General features: G+C 43.3%; 1 protein-coding gene across 2 annotated transcripts; it reads left to right on the top strand.

Moving 5' to 3' along the window:
• The first annotated feature begins 314 nt into the window (after positions 1-314).
• Positions 315-11,910, top strand: selenom (selenoprotein M). 2 transcript variants are annotated; one of them, XM_041201911.1, is made up of 5 exons: positions 315-515; positions 689-724; positions 5,350-5,384; positions 6,788-6,866; positions 9,547-11,910. In XM_041201911.1, exons 1-5 carry the CDS (start codon positions 417-419, stop codon positions 9,766-9,768), a joined length of 471 nt encoding a protein of 156 aa, XP_041057845.1. In that variant the 5' UTR covers positions 315-416; the 3' UTR covers positions 9,769-11,910. The 2 variants fall into 2 exon arrangements, with proteins under 2 accessions (XP_041057845.1, XP_041057846.1); XM_041201912.1 differs by lacking the exon at positions 6,788-6,866 and adding an exon at positions 6,110-6,188.
• Positions 11,911-20,262: the final 8,352 nt, after the last annotated feature.

The following is a 20,262-nucleotide window of genomic DNA, read 5'->3' as shown; positions in this document are numbered from 1 at the left end:
CTAAGGTTTTTAGTTTAATTGGGCCGTTTTAAAGGCTCTTGTTTTCTTGAGTTTTGCAGATTTTTGCTTAGTGCTCCAATAATCCTTTGGCAGAGAGTCTCTCTCTAGTTGCTGCCCACATCTGCTAATAGATCAGAGAGGTGAGAGAAGCGGGATAGGTGGCTATTAGAGACACATGGAAACGAACTGTCTCTGCCTCACTTGTTGCCTCCTGGTGATGGGCTACAGTACAATCAGATGCACAGAACTGGTCTCCAGTTTCAATCTCAGACCCCGCCTCCAGCCCAGATCTCGACCTCCCCCATCTGCCGTGGTGGAGTAACTGACGTGGCAGACAGGATTTATAGAAGGGCAGAAAACTGAGTTGTTCAGTGGAGCTGAATCCTTGGAGAAAGCGCTCAGTGTCCCTTTGCACCATGCTGCTGCTCCTGGCCATTCTGGGGCTGTTTCAGGCGACGTCCTGCTACAAGATCAACTTGGAGAAGCCGCCAGGACTGGCCCGAGGCAGAGTGGAGGTAAAGCCAGTGTCGATGGAGTGATAACATGGGATAAGATGCAACCCAGAGGAACGGGAGGGGCATTCTCCCGTGCCACTTTCTGGGCTCTTACTTAGTCGGAATGATTTCAGCTTCGAAAGTCTCAACTTTTAAATGTTCCAACATTGTGATTGATGTTCTCCCTTTTCCAGACCTGCGGAGGATGACAGTTATCTGTCCTGACAGAGGTAAGGGATTCTCCCTTCGTTCCTCTTTTTTTCCACTTTTCGAGATAAACATGCCCATGCTTTGAGATGTTTATGAAATCGATAAATAAAGGAAACCTGTTTTTGTTTTTGAACATGACAGTTGAATGTGTGCTTCAATTATAAACACTGCCAGCAGTGGGGGAACAAGGAGTGTCAGTTCAGCATCTTTTGGCTACTTCTGTACGGAAATAATCTGGAAAAGATAGTTTAAAAATGCGTGTCTTAATACGTGTGTTATTTTTTAAAAGGAAGACAATAAAGATGTTAATGAGAGGGTTTGATGCCGTTTATTCAAAGATTGCAAATAATAAGCAATGCATTAGCCGCAATCGGTTGAACAATCATACCCACTGGGTGGGGAATGAGTTGTCCTGGGTGCTCATTAGAAAGTCTTTATTTCTCTGGTTGTGGGTAGCAAGTGATAAAACAGAAAGAGGCAGAGACAAGAAACAAGACCCTGCATAAACAGGTAAGATTTTGAATTAGAAATCTGTGAAATCTCAAAGAAAGGTTGTGGGCGGGAAATAATGCAGATTGATATTAAAAATTAACCAGGGACAGCATTGCGTGTTTGCACTTTTGTATTATACAAAGAGAACTGCTACTGATTGATTGTTCAATGTTCATATATTGTGAAATAAAGCAGCTTAATGTTGTGTATCAAACTTCGTCTAACGTACTGTTTGCTGAACTCGCCTTCAAAGTGATTGAAGAAGTACACAGGCTAAAGGCACGGAGTGAGGTCCAGGTAACAGTAGGTTAATTATGTTAAACTCCTGGGTTAACATTTTGCAGGTCGAGATCAGCAGCATGAGCCAACTCCCACAAACACGAGGCAACACTTATAAAAGTGCCTGATGCCACTGAATTATTGAAGCTACCTATGGCAAATCCACACCTATAACAAGGCTTCTAGAATCATACAGCACATAAGGAGGCCATTTGCCCATTGTATTTGTGCCTGCTCTCTGGAAGAGCAATTTACATGGGCCTATTTCCCTGCCTTTGCCCCATAGCACTGCAATTTTTTTTGCTTCAGATAATTATCCAATTCCCTTTTGAAGGCTTTGATTGGATCTGCCTCTGCCACACTCTCAGGCAGACTATTCCAGATCCTAACCACTTGCTGCATAAAACCATTTTTTCTCATGTCGCCAGTGGTTCTTTGGTCAATCACTTTAAATCAGTGTCCTCTGCTTCTTGACCCTTCCACCAGTGGGAACAGTTTCTCCCTATCTACTCTGTCCAGACCTCTCATGATTTTGAAAACTCTACCAAATCTCCTCTTAATCTTCTCTTCCCCAAGGAGAACAGTCCCACATTCTCCAATCTATCCACATAGCTGAAGTTCCCCTAGAACCATTCTTGTTAATCCTTTCTGCACCCTGTCTAATGACTTCACATGCTTGTCCACAGGGAAGAGCAATTAATTAAAAATACAGTTATGTGAGTTCAAGTCAATCATGAGCACACATAAATTGCAGATCTTGCCTTACTTGCAAAGTCTGTGCAAAGTCGGACGGTTAGTCTGTGAAGTTCAGTGTTACGCATTTACTATTTTATGCTTTAGTACTTTTCACTTACCAAAGATGTTGGGGTGTATAAGTCAACCCTTGAAACCTCCAAAACTCATTCCACAATCAGGGGTTGAAAAGTATAAAATATATAAATTTTGAAATGTGAAAAATAACGCCGGTAATTCATATTAAATGAATGTGGCACCGTTTATTGAATAAAATAATTGTACCAAGATACCTAAAACCACAATGGAAGCATTTTAAAACTCATAAAATTCATTGTCTTCAGCTGTGATGCAAAGAGTTCATCAAATTCATTCTGAGACACTTTGGCAATGACTTCATTGTAAGGATCCCACTCTGGATCAGATGCTTTCACTCTGAGAATCATCCCTCCACAAAAAAAATCATCTTCCTCTCCATTGAATTGGATATTCCACATTTTTTGAGCAATCTGTGTTTGTGCACAAATCGCATCCCACGATTTGATGACGAAACTACACAAAACATCAATCAGGGCACAGTGCACATTTCCACCCTTTAGTGAAGGCTTTTTTCTACATCAATCATCCATCCATTTGGCGCAAACATAATTCTTGCTTGATAAGGCACACATCCAAAGGTTGAACTATGGGCGTTAGAACCCCTGGTATATCTGCAATGTGGGTGTTATTTCTTTGCATGCATTTGTGGCAGCAAATTGAGGCTGGCTACTAACACAAGTATAGCATGTCGTAGCTGAAAAGTGGGGGTCAACTTATACACCAAGTGCATGCAAAATCACAATAATTGGGGCCAAGAAAAATAGGATTGTCTTATACACTGGGTCGACTTCTACACCTCGATCTACGGTAAGTTAAATTTTTTAACTTATGAATAGAGGGCAGGCATAATGTCTGATGAATCTGTCTTCTTGCTCTCTCTCTCATATCTATTTTTTCTCCAAGAAATAAAGGAATATTCTCAATGGAAATCTACTTGCCTGCTTTTTAGAATTTGGGAGGTGGACATTGAAACTAGATCCTGTGGTGGAGAGGGGGCAAAAATTACTATGGAAATGTTGTAAAGCAAAGTCATAACAGTTTAAAGTTTCATAGCTAAATTGGCACCGGTGACTGATGCTCTTTTTAAATGTGGACAATTCTCAGCGTTGGATAACTCAAACGTCAGGAAATCCAACATTTACCATCATAACAGTATTAATGAAACTTAAATCTGTCAGTCATTTGTTTGAATGAGGCACTACAGACCACATCAGTTCCACATTAAAGTGTAATCACTGTTTGTAAGGGTGGGGATAGAGCATTTGCCCAATTTGTGCCTTGCCTGCGTTGAAATCAGGTAGAAAAACATTGACAAATCCAGGAGGGCAACATTCTGTCACAATGACGATTGCAAAAGTAGAGAAAAGTAAGTAATAATAATATAAAATAAAAAAGAAACTGCTGGAAATACTCAGCAGGTCAGGCAGCACATATGGAGAGAGAAACAGAGGCTGGGATTTTACACTGGGCTGGGGTCCCCGGCCCCTCTGTGTAAATGTCGAGGGTGAGACCACCCCCTTTTTGTCTGGTTTCCCTGCAGCCATTTAACGATCATTGAGCCATTAATTGGCTTCAGGCAAGACTTCCAAACAGGGAGGGACTCAGAGAGCTGCTGACCAATCAGATAGCCGGCAGCTTTCTGGTACCAGCAGCACCACCAGGAGGGGTGGCCATTGCTGGGACCACCTACAGACCCCCAACAAAGATCACCACCAGAGCTGAATGTGAAAGTAAGTTGGAGGTAGGTGTATCACTGGGGCCAGGCTGGCAGGCCCCAGTGAGGGGGGCAAACAGCAGGTGGGGGCCAGAGTGGGCAGGATGGGAATGTGGAAACATGGTTGGGGGGATACCTTGGCGGAGAGGGGCCTCATTGGGCCCAGCGCCTGCCACCAGCTCGAGCAGTTGTAGCTGCCAGGCTTCGCACTTGTCATGGATCCAACAGGATCAGGAAGAGGCCCTTAAATGGCCATTAATTCACTACGTAAGGGCTTCAATCAGCCCAGGAGTGGGCAGCCACTGGCCATCTCACTGGCTTTGGGTAGAAGTGCAGCACTGGTAAACAGGCTGGCATTATGGTCCCCAGCCCCCTGCCCAGAGCTAACGATTCAGGTCTGTGACCTTTCATGGTTTTAAGGAAGGGAAAGAGGAGGTTGGGTGGGGGAAAGAACAAAAGGGAAGATCTGTGATAGGCTGGAAGACAGGGGTGATTAAATGAGAAAAGACGTTGTGGTGCTAGGCCAGAGGGACATGGTAATGGGACAGTAAAGAAACAAAAGATGTGTATACAATAATTTTTTTTAGAGTAAGTCTGGAGGAAGTGTGAATGGCAGAATGATGAACAGCTGCCGTTTATAGCAAAATAAATGAAAAATGAGCGAGAAACAAGAGAGAAAAAACAAAACTAGTTTTAAAAAAGGAAACAAATTGGTGACTGAGGTTACAATCTAAAGAACAAATTTATACTGTTCAGACACAAACTCCGGTGTTTAATCATTCCCTGCCCATTTTTTTGCAGAAACTAATTAAATATTGAGAACTGGGACAACTACATGAGTGACTGATGGCTCCACTTAGCTGCAAATGCTGCTGTCAGCCAATCAGGTGCCAGTGGCATTTACTGATTGGCTGAGCTGGGGCAGTAACCAGTACATTAGTTTTCCTGTTTGAGGTTCAAAGAGGTCGACTGTAGGTAACAAATACAGGCTGTAATTTGGCTGATGTTTAAAAAGAAACTCAGCACTGATGTGTGTATGTCAAGAGCAAGAGCTTCAGCTTGGCTGTGAATCCTTCCACAGTTGGATAGCCAACACTCATTGTCCATGATCAAAAATGATTTGCGTGAGATGCTGATTGCCCATGGAACTTTACAATAGGGAGATTTGTTACCTTCAGGAAGGAGAGGGAAAAAAGGAAGGGAAAATGTTATTTTCTGAATGAAGTGCTCTTGTGGAAAGCATTTGTAATTTTTTTTTTGTTGTACAAGATGGTTTAATCTTGCCTGAAGCTAACAGTTTCTATTTGATTTTGCTTCTCTGATTCACAGGTAAAGGCTTTTGTTGAGGAAGACCTGCCTCTTTAGTATCCTTTGAGAACCTTGGAATACATGTCAGGTTCATAATAGAAAGGTTTTATAGATTAGAGATATGCTGGGGTTGTATTGGGTACCAGGAAGAGAATGTTGATACTCAGATCCAAAATTCCATTCCCCAGCCCCTCTCCAGACCTATATGTAATGCCAGCAACCCATTGTAACCAGCTCTGTCTGAGCAACCCCAGTGCGAGGAGCAGCTTGCTCATCCTCTGAGAGAAGAGAAAGGCACTGGCTATGGATTTAAGAGAAAGCTTCTCCTCAGCTGAAGGGGGACTGCAGCAATTGTAGTAGCCTCGCCACTGCCATAACTGAGATTAAATAACTCCACGTAGACTAGGGATGGAACCCGAGGCCTCCTAGTCTGTAAAACTCAGCCAATCAGGCTGTACATTTACACGTCCACCATTCTGTTTTTTCTGGATAACTATCTTTGGCTGTTTGGGCAGAAACCCAAGATAATGATGGTAGGGGGCAAGAAACTTGTGTCCCCCCCACCCCCCCTCCCCACCACCCCCCCCCCCGCCCCACACACACACACTACCCCCCACCCCCCGCCCCCCCCTCCATCAGAAAGAAATAAGGCGGGGAGGGAGGAATCCAGTGGAGGGGTAGGGTTCAGATATAAACCATGTGTGTCTGCTGCACCTTTCTAGCTGCAGTACCTGTTTCGGTGACCCTTCTTGGTTCAAACTTTCCTGATCTGCTGCTAAAGTCACAACCTGGTGTTGAAGTACATTCCAGGAGCAACTCCTGCACTGCTCCTCATGAACTACAATTTTGAAGAGCTGAATGTAAGATCATTTTAAAATGTTATATTGTTTTTTTTTAATATATGACAGGTATAGATAAGATATGTTAGCATCAAAAACACTCAGATCAGGTACAGTGTATTAGATGAAAGGTAAAGCTCCATCTACTTTGCCCAATACAGACCCCAACCACAGACAAGAACCCTTCTCAATTTCCTATCCTTTGGTGTCTCTGAGTAAGTTTGCTGATTTACAACTAAATCACAGTCAAAACGAGGTCTTCCCTGGTCCACATAGCTCTGTGCCTCTCTGAATAAAATTATTCAGTTTAATGGCTAATCCGCTGGGGTGTCCAACTTGTAATGGCTGACCATAAGTATCAGTTAATGTACAAGTGCTGTGAAGGATCTTAGTGAGTAGGATTGTGACCCTGATTCTGGGTGAGGAGAGGGCAGGAGGGAGAGGGAGAGGGAAAGCTGTCAGTGTTAAAGGTTGACCTTCCCCATGGTGAGGAGGAGATAAGAATCATCCAGTAGCCAGAGGCAGCTGCCAGATGAAAGTCAGCCCACGACATGAGGGGTGGATCTCCCTGCTGACAGTACCCATGGGTCTGAGTGATATTTCTTGACCAGCTACTAAATTCATAACCTGGCATTGACCTACTTCCCGGGAGTGGATCCTGAACTCGTCCTCATGAACTACGCTTACCAGGAGCTAGCTGTAAGACATCGATTTTTTTTTTTAATATAATTCCTTTTGCACTCATTTAAAAGAGTGACAGCATGTGCATGTGCATGTGCATGCTGGGAAATGAAATATATTTTGACTTTTGCAACCCAATTCAGTATCTTGCACACACACGAGGTACAACACTGGTTGTGAGAAGTAAAGCCCCTTATACTCTGTTTCAACTGGATACCGTAAACCAAACGTCATTATAGGGGTAAAAACAAAATATTGCGGATGCTGGAGATCTGAAACAAAAACAAAAATTGCTGGAAAAACTCAGCAGGTCTGACAGCATCTGTGGAGAGGAAGACAGAATTAACGTTTCGAGTCCAAATGACTCTTCTGTAGAACTGAAGTTCTAGTTCTGAAGAAGAGTCATCTGGATTCAAAACATTAACTCTTTCTTGCCTCATTATAGGGGCCTGCACTGCACCAGTGAGATTGACAATTTGGTGCCAACTTGGGGCACTTTTGTGCTGTGGGCTCACTTGGAATTTTACTGACTCTCCACAAACATGTTTCTTGTGGGATCCATTGAACCAACAGATAAGAAATTGTTATCCTCTAAATTAAACCCGAATCTTGAAGGTGAAAGGGCAGTGTATCACTCTGCACCATTCCATAGCTATTTTCTTTTCTAAATTTTATTTTACCTTGTAATTTTCTTAAGCCTTTTCCATATTGATATGTCTCTCCTGCTCTAACCGGAGTATAGGCTGATGGGAGCTGGCACCCATCAGTACTGTTTCCTGTTCAGCCAGACCTAAGCCTGAATCCTGTGTGACACAGGCAGTTTCAGTCTTATGCCTTGGATGTGAAAGTTGTTTGTGTATTATGCTGTCCATGGGGCAGAATGACGTGATCAGGCTCATCATGTCAGTTGGTGAAACAGTCTTCAGAACGCATTAAACCTGCCACAATAATAGTCTGGAAATTCTAATCTCCTGCTGTAACTTCAGATGCTTCTCTGGGTCGGGGGAGCGTTCCCCTAATTGCTTGTTAAAGTTATACAGTAGATAGAGAGAACCCCTGTGTAATTTCAGGGCCTGTCTGTTTTATTATGGTAAAATTCAGAATTGCCAGAACCCTCCTCATTGGGTGGAGTGTTACGCAGTGACATTTAATTGACCATGTTAGATCCATTCCTTTTCAAATGCTTTTCTCAGGTTGTGGCAAAATTGTACCTATTGCCCATCCCTAATTGCCTTGGAAAATTGGAGGTTTACCTTCTCTGGGAACTGTATTTCTTCTGTTTATGTTCTCCCTCAATGCCCTCGCTGTGCTGGGTAGGAAATTCCAGGATTTTGACCTAGCAACAGTAAAGGAACAATGATATCTGTTTACCAGGATGGTGTGTGACTTGGAGGGATGGTGTTCCCATCATCTTGCTGTTCTTGGTGGTGAGGGTTACAAGGGTAGGAGGTGCTGTAAGCTTATTAAGTTGCTGCAGTGCACTGTAGATACCAATTCCAGTGGTGGGCACCAATCAAACAGATCTTTCTGGATGGTGTTGAGTTCCTAGAGTTTTGCTGCAGCTGTGCCTATCCAGATGAATGGTGAGTTTCCATTATAACCTTGAATTGAGCCTTGAAGAGGTAGGGGACACTTTGTGGGCTCAGAAAAAGTACTTCTTCTTGCAGAGTGCTGAAGCTCAGCACTGCTCTTGTAGGTGCTTTGTTAGGTATAGGTAGATCTGGTTAAGGCTCTGGTCAGAGGTGACTCCCTCTGATGTTGATAGTGGGGGTACTTGACAATGGAGGTATTGTTGAAGGTTGGGGAAGGTGGTTGGGGATTTTTCCTGTCTGCACTTGCGGTATAAATATTACCAGCCCAGATATTATCTACGTGCAGCCTGGTGCAGGCTGTTTTATTATAGGGGCACCAAAATAATCATCACATAGTCCCTCCCTTGAGCCTGTGAGGGAGGCCAGATCATTGATAAAGTTGCCTGAAGATGGTTGTGTCCAGGAAGTTGCTTTAAAGAATTCTAGCAACAATATCCTGAGTCTGCAATGCATGACCTCCAAAAAACCATGTCCATCTCGCTGTGTGTCAGGAATAACAGGCTATTCCTTGGCCTGCATTGAATTCATTGTTGATAGGGCACCTTGGTATTTTACAGAATCAAATGTTGCATTGATAACTATTTAAAAGATTTATGCTCAAAGTCTTTTTCTTCCTCCATTTGGCTCCTCTCTTAAAGATAGCAAATCACTCTGGGGTATGGAGCTAGAACACAGTTGTTTTCTGTTTTGGACCCAAGTGTCCACTGTTTATATGTGAGCCCATCGCTGAGTTTTAAAAGGCTACATGATTATGGGGCGTCACAGCTATATGTTCTCCTTCCTCATCAGTTTACACACACAGACACACACACAAGCATGCGTGATAGTAAACAGCTGTGGTAATCCAGATTGGTTGTCTTCTCTTTCCCCTCATCAAAGTTCAAGAATGCTGAGGTTTATTGTGGTGCCCTATACCTGCTGTAGCAGCAATCAGCTAACTCAGTAAAGGCCAGAGATTGTATCTTGGACCACCTGGGTTTGCATGGCTCACCTTCACACTGGCTGTACAGCAACCCATTGCATTTGAAGTTTATTCCTTGATATCACGATTCTGTCAATCCTCAATTTTATTTGCAAGTCTAATCTTTCACTTCTTGTCTGCACAGCGAGTTGACCTTATGCCAATGACCAGGAAAGAGATCAATGAGTTACTATTGAAATTGGGATTTTACAAGAAGGAAAGCCCAGATGCCCAAGTGCCAACTGATTTCTACTATGCACCGATGATAGGCAGACCCATGAGGCAGTTTGACCCCCATGCAGGAAAACCTGTTCAGGCCGAGGCTGAAGATTTGGCGGAGTCAGACGAGTTGAAGCAAGATCTATAGACAAATGGTTGAAGTGTAATCTCTATGGCCCCTAATTGAAGGGGAAGGAAATAACCCATAAATGGATTGTAAACCTGACTGGTTTTGTCTCAGTTTTAAGCCTGGATTTCCCTGTAATTACATTGCTGCTCGTTAACCATCCATCTGTTAATTATCAACATTTTTTTTTTATTTAACTCCCTGGTAACTGTGAGGGCAAAACGCTATTGACTGACTAGTGAACAAATAGATGGGATCTGTTGGCAGGTGGGTGTGGGAGTAATAGAAATAAGATCTCCCTAACTAATAAGTCCACTATATGGTTAACATCTGAGGCCCATTGGGTCTGTTGTAACCTGAATCTCACAAATTGCCTCCTACTGTCTCTTGTATGAGATATGTTCGAAAATAAAAGGTATGTTGATGATAAACAGAACTGGTCTAGCTAGAGCAGGTCAGATTAAGGAACTGCGGTCAGCTGACATCAACAGCATCCTCACAAGAGGGAGAGCTGATCGGTCCAAAGAGGTCCAGTTGAAGGACTCCATGCACCACGTGATTGGGTCTTGGGCCCAGTTATTGACAATTAAAAGCCACACAGTGGTTCAAACTCGTGGCTCAATTGGTAAATGTGTTACTCAGTGCAGTGCTGAGCCATACGGACCAGCAAGTTACCAAGTTCCATCCCTGGTCTGTGCTGACTTTGCTGATGGCAGGCAGGGTAGAGTGGTTGGTAGCCTCAGTGTCTCTGGTTTAGTTTGGCTTCCTGCTCCTGGCCACTATCCTGGTATATCTTCATGTCTGTCCATCAGGTTAGGACAGGAGAACATTAGACTGTGATGCACTGCTTGCTTGTATAATCACTAGATACTTACTGACTAAGCTCACACATGAAGAATGGCCACTGGGGATGGGCGGGGGACAGATAATCAAACTATACCTCAGCAAAAGTGACTGGCTCCGGGAAAAGGTGTGGAGAAATCTTGGCTAGAAAATTAAAGTCAGGATACCTTAATAAGGGTTTGTCGATTAGACCCACACAGTAATGTAAAGGTTTACTTTCTTTTTGTGAGATGTTTGATTCTATTTTCCACTTTTGTTCAAGTGTTTTTCCCCATATACCAGGCCTAATGCCAGCAGCTATTTCTCTACATGCAGCCAGCACAGGGTGTGATGGAAACTGATTTTTTTTTGTCATCAGATATTTGTTCCTTATGGCCTCTTCCTATCCAGACACACACCCCCACCACCACACGCACACCATGATCCCAGCAGTTCCTCAGCTGTGAATGTAGAAGAATTGGGCTGTCAGCAGGTTTAGTGGCTGACTGACGTCTGCACTCATCTCAGCTGGAAGCAAAGTGCATTTAAAAATTACATCATCTCTGGCTATTGATAAACTTACTGGAGATGTGTCTACTGCACATCTCTTTGTTCCCAGTGACTATTGAGGTGGGTGGGCCACACTGAACACAGGAGTGTGGCATCATTTCAATTACTCACCAGGCCAGCAGGCATGTTTTATATTATCTCCACTGTTGGCACACTTGCTCTTATACCAGAGGCAGTGATGGAAAGCAGCTTGTGTGGTCGTGCTGGCTCTGCCGCTGGGTTTTGAACTTCCTTTATGGGGAGGGAAATGGAAAAGTTTAAAGAAAACAGTAACCTCATGTTATCAAATTTAGCTCAATGCCTCTTGCTGAAATGCTAACAAGAGGTAATAGAGCCACCATGTTGCATGTTGCTGTCAGCTGACTTCTGCATCTGCCATTCCAAACATTCTCACTGGACATATCCATCATTGTGTATTTTGGGAAAAATTAGTACAATTAATTTTTAGTATTTGTACCATCATAAATGGAAGCATTTTTGAATCAAATGCAACATGTTCAGACCTTCAGAGTTCACTCTGAAGCTGCCCAGATCAAGAAAGTTAAAGCAGATGAGCATCTCAGGCTGGGCAGGTGATTTTTGCACATGAGCACCTCGAGCCTCGGCAGGAATTCAAATGAAGCACTCAGCTGAAAGGTAACCAGGCTGAGAGCGGAGGTGAAACATTCCTGGAGGCAGAGGGCACTTGTGCTGGAAGAACCTGCTAGTCTCATTGTTGTTTGACGTTGTTTTCATCTCCTGGATTACAATAAAATTCAACAGTTAATAATGCATCAGCAGTTTGTGTGCGTTCACCACAGAATGGAGGAGCTGGGTCAGTGATTGCTATGTGATTTTTGGGTAGGGAGGGTGTGGGAAAACACTGAGATACAGTTCTGTTTGATATGCCTGGTGTCCCATCTCTCAGAACTGACTTAATATCCTCCAATTAGAAGGAACATAAGAACAGGAGAAGGCCATTCAGCCCATCGAGCCTGCTCTGCCATTCAATTCAATCATGGCTGATCAAACACTTCAATGCCTTTTACCCACACCATCCCCATAACCCTTTACATTATTGTTAATCAGAAATCTATCAATCCCTACCTTAAACATGACCGAGCTTCCATGGCCCTCTGGGGTAGAGAATTCCAAAGATTCACAACCCTCTGAGCAAAGAAATTTCACCTCAACTCGGTCCGAAGTGGCTTCCCCCTTATTTTAAAGTTGTGTCCCTTGGTTCTAGACTCCCCAACCATGGGAAACATCTTACCTGCACCTACCCTGTCTATTCCTTTAAGTATTTTGTAGGTTTCAATGAGATCACCTCTCATTCTTCGAATCTCTAGAGAATACAGGCCCAGTTTCCCCAATCTCTCTTCATAAGACAGTCCTGCCATCCCCAGAACAAGTCTGGTGAACCTTCGCTGCATTCCTTCTATGGCCATGATATCCTTTCTGAGGGAAGGGGACCCTAGGGGAGGCAGTGACGTAGTGGTATGATCACTGGACTAATATTCCAGCAGATCCAGAATAATGCTCTGGGGACTCAAGTTTGAATCCCACCATGGCAGATTTGAAATTTGAATTTTAAAAAAATCTGGAATTAAAAGTGTGATGACGATGACCATGAAACCACTGTTGATTGTTATATAAACCCAGCTAGCTAGCTGGTTCACTAATGCCCTTTAAGAGACGAAATCTGTTGTCTTTACCTTGTCTGGCCTACATATGATGCCAGACCATTGTGGTCAATGTGGTTGACTCTTAAATGCCTGAATGAGGGCAATTAGGGATAAGCAATAAATGCTGGCTAGATGCCCACTTACCTTAGACAAATAAAAAAAAACTGCACACACAACTTCTTGAAGACTTCACTACTCCTGTACTCAAATCTCTTGCAATTCCATTAGCTTTTGTAATTGCCTGCATGTTAGGACACCCAGGTCCCTTTGTACATACAAAATCTCTTACCATTTAGGAAATACTCTGCACATCTATTCCTTCTACCAAAGTGAATAACCTCACGTTTTTCCATATTATGTTCCATCTGCCATGTTCTTGCCCACTCACTTAGTTTGTCCAAATCCTCCTGTAGCCACTTTACATCTTCCTCACAACACACATTCCCACCCAGCTTTGTATCACCTGCAAACTTCGAAATATTACATTTGGTCCCCACGTAAAAATCATTGATGTACATTGTGAACAGCTGGGGCCCAAGTACTGATCCTTGCGGTACCCAACCTGTCAATGTGAAAATGACCCTTTATTCCTACTCTCTTTTTCTTGCTTGTTAGCCAATCCTTAATCCATGCCAGTATATTGCCTCCTATCCCATGTGCTTTTATTTTGCTATTAACCTCCTGTGGGGGACTTTATCAGAAGTCTTCTGAAAATCCAAGTATATTACATCCATCAACTCTCTATCAATTTTTTAGTAACATCCTCAAAAAACTCCAACAAGTTCGTCAAACATGATTTCCCATTTGCAAATCCATGCTGACTCTGCCCAACTAGATCATGATTATCCAGGTATCCATTTATCACATCCTTTATAATAGATTCTAGCACTTTTCCTACCACTGATGTAAGGCTAACAGGTCTGTAGTTCCCTGTTTTCTCTCTCCCTCCCTTCTTAAATAGTGGGGTGCCATTGACTACATTCCAACTTTCAGGAACCATTCCAGAACCTATAGAATTTTGGAAAATGATCACCAATGCATTCACTATCTCTATACCAACCTCTTTCAATACTCTGGGATACAGAATATCAGGTCCTGGGGACTTGTCAACTTTCAGTCCCATTAATTTCTCCAATACAACTTTCTTACTTATACTAATTTCCTGCAATTCCTCATTCTCCCTAGTCCATTGGATCTCTAAATCTGGGAGATTTCCTGTATCTTCCTCAGTGAAAACAGACACAAATCATTTAGCTTCTCTGCAATTTCTCTATTCCCCGTTATGATTTTTCCTCACTCTGCCTGTAATAGACCCATATAGCCAAACGCTTCCTTTTTACATACTTATAGAAGCTTTTACAGTCCATTTTTATGTTTTTTGCTAGATTGCATTCATATTCTATTCTCCCTTTCTTTACTGGTTTCTTGGTCTTCTTTTGCCATTTTCTAAAAACTTCCCAATCCTCAGGTTTACTACGGCTTCTGGCAACTTTATAAGCCTTTTCTCTTAATCTTATATAATCCTTACCTTCCTTTATCAGCCAAGGTTGACTGACATTTTTTGGGCTTTTGCACCTTGAAGAAATGTATAGGTGCTGTAAGCTATGTAATATTTCTTTGAAGACTATCCATTGCCTATGTACATTCTTACCTTTTAATGCATTTTCCCAATCCACTTCAGCCAATTTGTCCCTCGTGTCTTCATAATTTCCTTTATTCAGCTTTAACACCCTTGCTTCAGAGTGAACTACCTCACTTTCAAACTGAAAGTAAAATTCTACCATATTGTGGTCACTCAACCATAAAAGTTCTTTTACAACAAGATTATTAATTAGCCTTTTGCCAGTCCTCTCTTTTTGAGTCCGCTCTCAGTCCTCTGCTTGCCAGCCCTCTCTTTGATAATGGCTTGCGGGAACCTGTGGGCAGGTTCACCCTGCTGATTCAGTGTACATGTTAGTTATTTGCTGGTTTACTGTTATAGTTGATTCATGTCAGAGAAATGCAGATGATGACACTGGTTCTAAGCCTACAACAGGTTTATTTTCAGTACTTTAAAATATATAGCAATTACAGGATTTCTACACACATACTCCCAGTCCAGATTTCAGAATATACGTATACGAACATACAAATGAGGAGCAGGAGTATGCCTGGCAGGAATCAAACCTTCTGATTGAGGTAATTTACATAAACTCTCCAGCTCCACCCACAGGCTTAAGCAATTGATCACAGCGAATATAGATCCATGAACAGGCCAACAATCAAACACAGATCAATCGAGCTATTAAACACTACAGGTTTGATTTTTTTTTATTCATGCATGGGATGTGGGCATGAATGAATAACCAAAAGTATCCCCAGTCTGTGCCACTGATAGCAATAGGAGTGTTGGCAAAGATTGGCACTGTACCCTAAGCTAGGAAGGGAAAGAAGTGCCCAAATTCTGTTTGTTACCTGATGAGCTCTCCAGGAAAGTGTGAATCTAAATGTCGCATTACAGTGTGGGAATGTCACACTATAGTGTGGAAATAAGCGGGAATATCACATTACACTCACGCAGAGGTTTGATCCCACGGTCAAGTAGCCTAGCAACACTCAGCGCCTAAACTGAAAAAAGAAGCGCAGTGACTTGGTTGAGGTCACACTGACATGTATGGAAATGCATCTTACCAATCCACGAGGACAGGGCAAGAGCAACCAGCCCATTTGTTTAGGAAGACAGAAAATAAAAAAAATGTTGCCTGAAGTTTCCACAGGATTAACTAATTGTGCTTATTTTATATTGAGTTAAGAGCCTTTAGTTCATTACCACTTGAAGAAAGTTCTGAAAAAGTTAAGCACAGTCACGAGCATAATATAATGTGTGGGATGTGTTCTAAAAATGTTTAAAAATGATTTTAATTGGAGATTGCGGGCTATATTAAAAATCACTGTGTCCCACACATTGATAATTCCCTTCATATACACAGGGAGAGAGAGAGGCAGGCTATATACATAGACAGGTACTATACAAAGAGAGAGGCAGGTGCGACACGACACAGAGAGATTCAGACAACATAGAGGGAGAGGGAAGCAAGCAATATAAAGAGGGAGATAGGACTGGAACACTTAGCAGTATCACACACGATGTTTATATCTTAAAGTGAGATTTATTTTTCTCAATCAATCTTTAAATTTTAAAATCATCTCAAATACACTTGCTGGTTACATACTTGGATTCAGAGTGCTTTACTTTGCAAGGAATCCAGTAATCCACGCAAAGTATTCCTATTCTAATTCAAAATAAAATGCTGGATTTTGAAACCTGTGTTAGATTTATATGTATGGTTCTCCCATCCCACTACACCTTTCTGAAAGTGCTTATTGCTGGGGAACAGTTCAACATGTATCAGCCACCATTTAGGTGCTTGATCCAAAGGCTGACCAACCATCCCATTTTATACAGGATCATCCCATAATTTTGAGTTTTGTCCTGTAAGTTGGCTTCCCAGGATGCCATTTGTCCCATATTTCTTGAGCAGCAGCTGGGACACTGCTGAGGAATCTTCTCTTACCGCTGCGCTTGTATTTTTGGTGCTTGTGCATACATTGCTGTCAGCCCACTTGACCATGACTCATGAGGAGGTCAGGACTGGAGCCAAGGAGGACTCACGGAAAGAAGGTTAAGGTGGGTGTCTGGGTCTGGCAGGCCTGGTGTGGTAGGGGTGCCTGATGGAGTAACGCCACAGCCCGAGCCTTGTGGGGAGGTAGTGGGGGGAGGCGGGTCTGGGATGAGTCCTGGGCCAGGGGGAGCGTGCTGGGGGAGTAGCAGTATAGTCCAAGTCTCTGTGGAGTTTGGCAGGCCCAGGGGAGCGGGATTGGAGGGCAGGGGGCAGGCAGAGTAGCACAGCCCGAGTCTTGGAGGAGGGGAGATTCAGAGGTTGGGGAGGGGGGTGGGGGGGTCGGGGTTGTTAAGTGAGTAGGGGGATGGGATTGGAAAGAGGGGCTGCTGAGTGAGTGAATGGGGAAGGGGAGTTGGGAAGAGGAGCTGCTGAGTGGGGGAGGTGGGTTGGGGAGATGTGTGTGTATGTTTGTGCGGTGAGGAGCAGCGTGGAGTGCCTAGGGGGTCAAGGAGGCAGACTGTAAGCAAAGTATATGTGGAGTGTTGCGGGGGCCTAGTTTTGTGGATCCACCTGGTTTCACCAGGAGCTCCCGTTTAAATGCCTCTATTTCCAGTCAAAGTGCTATGCCTGTGGGAAAGTCAGTCTTATCCAGAGGGCATGCAGGAATAATGTTCCAGATCATGGTAAAATTCCAGGTCACAGCCATGCACCAGGTCGAGGTTGTGGTAGATCTAAAGCTAGTTCGGGTGCCTGGAAATCCTCAAAGGCCCATATGACAGATATGATGTTGCTGTTATTGAGCGGGAGGATCAAGAGTTGTAGTCAATCAGAGGGCAAGATAAACACCATATGGAAGATCAGGGCCAAAGATAAAATTCCAATGCCCACAAATGAAATGGAATTCAGAGATTCACAACTCACTTTCATTGTAGATACTACTGCAGTAGTGTCAGTTATCTCAGAAGGAGAGTACAAGAAGTCTCAGAGTCACATTTCCTGATGCAGAACTGGTCTGAAACTGACAACCTACTCCAATAAAGATATTCCAGTGCAAATCAGTGTTAGGGTGGAATATGATGATGCATCCTATTACTGGCCATGCTAGTAGGAGGGAACAAAGTCTCTTTGATGGGCTTAAGAAGATAAGGTAAAACTGGGCCATTATTTACAGAAGGGTCAGTAAGAATATATTGACATTGAGGAAGTTCTAAAAAAGCACAAAACAGTCTTTGAACAGGGAGGGCTAAATGATTGAATTAGCCATCATTACAATGTTAAGTCAACAGGTCATGCAAATGTGGGTGTTCTTTTGAGATTTCCAATGATGAATGATTCATATTTAGCCTCTGAATTACCTGTGAATTTCTTTACATAGATAAATTGCATGTCAGTCTCTGGCAGAGAAATTAGTGAAGGGACTCTCAAAGGTATGGTGCTCAGTAAAGTGCTCAATCATGTCATGAGTGGCTAAATAGAGTAATGATGATGACAAATTGCAGGAGCATTTTACACATAGAAATTAACTGAGTGCAGATCAAGGCTGTGTGCAGATCAAGGTTATCTTCAATGGGGTTTAAGGGTCATTATTCCACCAAAGTTTAGAAATAAATTGTTAGAGGAACTTCATCAAGAGCACATGGGGATAGTCCATATGAAAGCAGTGGAAATAAGTTACTTTTGGTTTTCAAAGTTTAGACAGAGATGTTGAAGAGTTGGTGAAAAGTTGTGAAGTATGTCTCAGAATGAAAAATGATCCATACAATGTTCCTTTCATTCCATGGTCAAACAAAAGAAAACTGTAGAAACAAGTACATCTTGATTTCTTTGAAGTGGAAGGGGTATATCAAGCGGATGAATATTGAGTCTATGCCCAATACCACAAGTGCCAAAACTATTGAGGTTTGAGAAGCTGGTTTGCAATTTATGGGTTGCCAGAGGTGTTGGTGTCAGATAATGGTCCACGTTTTATGGCAGAAGAGTTTGACATATATCTGAGTAGGAATTGAGTCAAACATACTCTAATACCAACATATCACCCACAGATAATGAAGAGGTCTGTTTTTTTTAATTCATTCACAGGATGTGGGCTTTGCTGGCTGAGCCAGCATTTATTGCCTGTCCCTAGTTGCCCTTGAAAAGGTGGTGGTGAGCTGCCTTCTTGAACCGCTGCAGTCCATGTGGTGTAGGTACATCCACAGTGCTGTTAGGAAGGGAGTTCCAGGATTTTGACCCTGCAACAGTGAAGGAATGGCAATATATTTCCAAGTCAGGATGGTGAGTGACTTGGAGGGGAACTTGCAGGTGGTGGTGTTCCCATCTATCAGCTTGTCCTTCTAGATGGTAGTGGTCGTGGGTTTGGAAGGTGCTGTCTAAGGAGTCTTGGTGAATTCCTGCAGTGCATCTTGTAGATGGTACACACTGCTGCTGCTGTGCATCGGTGGTGGTGAAGGGAGTGAATGTTTGTGGATGTGTTGCCAATCAAGTGAGCTGCTTTGTCCTGGATGGTGTCAAGCGTCTTGAGTGTTGTGGGAGCTGCAATAATCCGGGCAAGTGGGGAGTATTCCATCACATTCCTGACTTGTGCCTTGTAGATGGTGGACAAGCTTTGGGGAGTCTGGAGGTGAGTTACTTGCCACAGGATTCCTAGCCTCTGACCTGCTCATGTAGCCACAGTATTTATATGGCTAGTCCAGTTCAGTTTCTGGTCAATGGTAACCCCAAGGATATCGATAATGGGGGATTCAGTGATAGTAATGCAAGTGAACATCAGGGAGCAAAAGTTAGATTCTCTCTTGTTGGAGATGGTCATTGCCTGGCACTTGTGTGGCATGAATGTTACTTGCCACTTGTCAGCCCAAGCCTGGATGTTGGCAAGGTCTTACTGCATTTGGTCATGGACTACTTCAGTATCTGAGGAGTCACGAATGATGTTGAACATTGTGCAATCATCAGCGAACATCCCCACTTCTGACATGATGGAGGAAAGGTCATTGATGAAGCAGCTAAAGATGGTTGGGCCGAGCTCACTACCGTGAGGAACTCCTGCAGTGATGTCTTGGAGCTGAGATGACTGACCTCTAACAACCACAACCATCTTCCTTTGTGCTAGGCATGACTCCAACCAGTGGTGAGTTTTCCCCCAATTCCCAGTTTTACTGATGATCAAGAGTAGATTGATGGGATGGTAATGGGCCAGGTTGAATTTGTCCTGCTTTTTGTGTACAGGACATGCCTGAGAAATTTTTCACATTGCTGGGTAGATGCCAGTGTAGTAGCTGTACTGGAAAAGCTTGGCTAGGGGCATGGCTAGTTCTTGAACACAAGTCTTCAGTACTATTGCTGAAATATTATCATAGCCTTTGCAGTATCCAGTGCCTTCAGCCGCATCTTGATGTCACGTAGAGTGAATCCAATTGGCTGAAGACAGGCATCTCTTATGCTGGGGACCTCTGAAAGAGGCTGAGATGGATCATCCACTTGGCCCTTCAGGCTGAAGATTGCGAATGCTTCAACTTTATCTTTTGCCCTGATGTGCTGGGTTCCCCCATCATTGAGAATAGGGATATTTGTGGAGCCTCCTCCTCCAGTGATGGAGAGTAGACTGATGGGGCAGTAATTGACCGGGTTAGATTTGTCCTGCTTTTTGTATACAGGACATACCTGGGCAATTTTCCACATAGCCAGGTAGATGTCAGTGTTGTAGCTGTACTGGAACAGCTGGGTTAGGGGCACAGCAAGTCTTCAGTACTATTGCTGGAATAGCATCACGGCCCATAGCCTTTGCAGTATCTAGTGCCTTCAGCCGTTTCTTGATATCCCATGGAGGGAATTGAATTGCCTGAAGACTGACATCTGTG

The sequence above is a fragment of the Carcharodon carcharias genome, chromosome 13 (genome assembly GCF_017639515.1).
Source record: "Carcharodon carcharias isolate sCarCar2 chromosome 13, sCarCar2.pri, whole genome shotgun sequence".
In the NCBI taxonomy this organism is placed as follows: domain Eukaryota; kingdom Metazoa; phylum Chordata; class Chondrichthyes; order Lamniformes; family Lamnidae; genus Carcharodon; species Carcharodon carcharias.
This window is presented reverse-complemented; position numbering and strand designations above follow the sequence as displayed.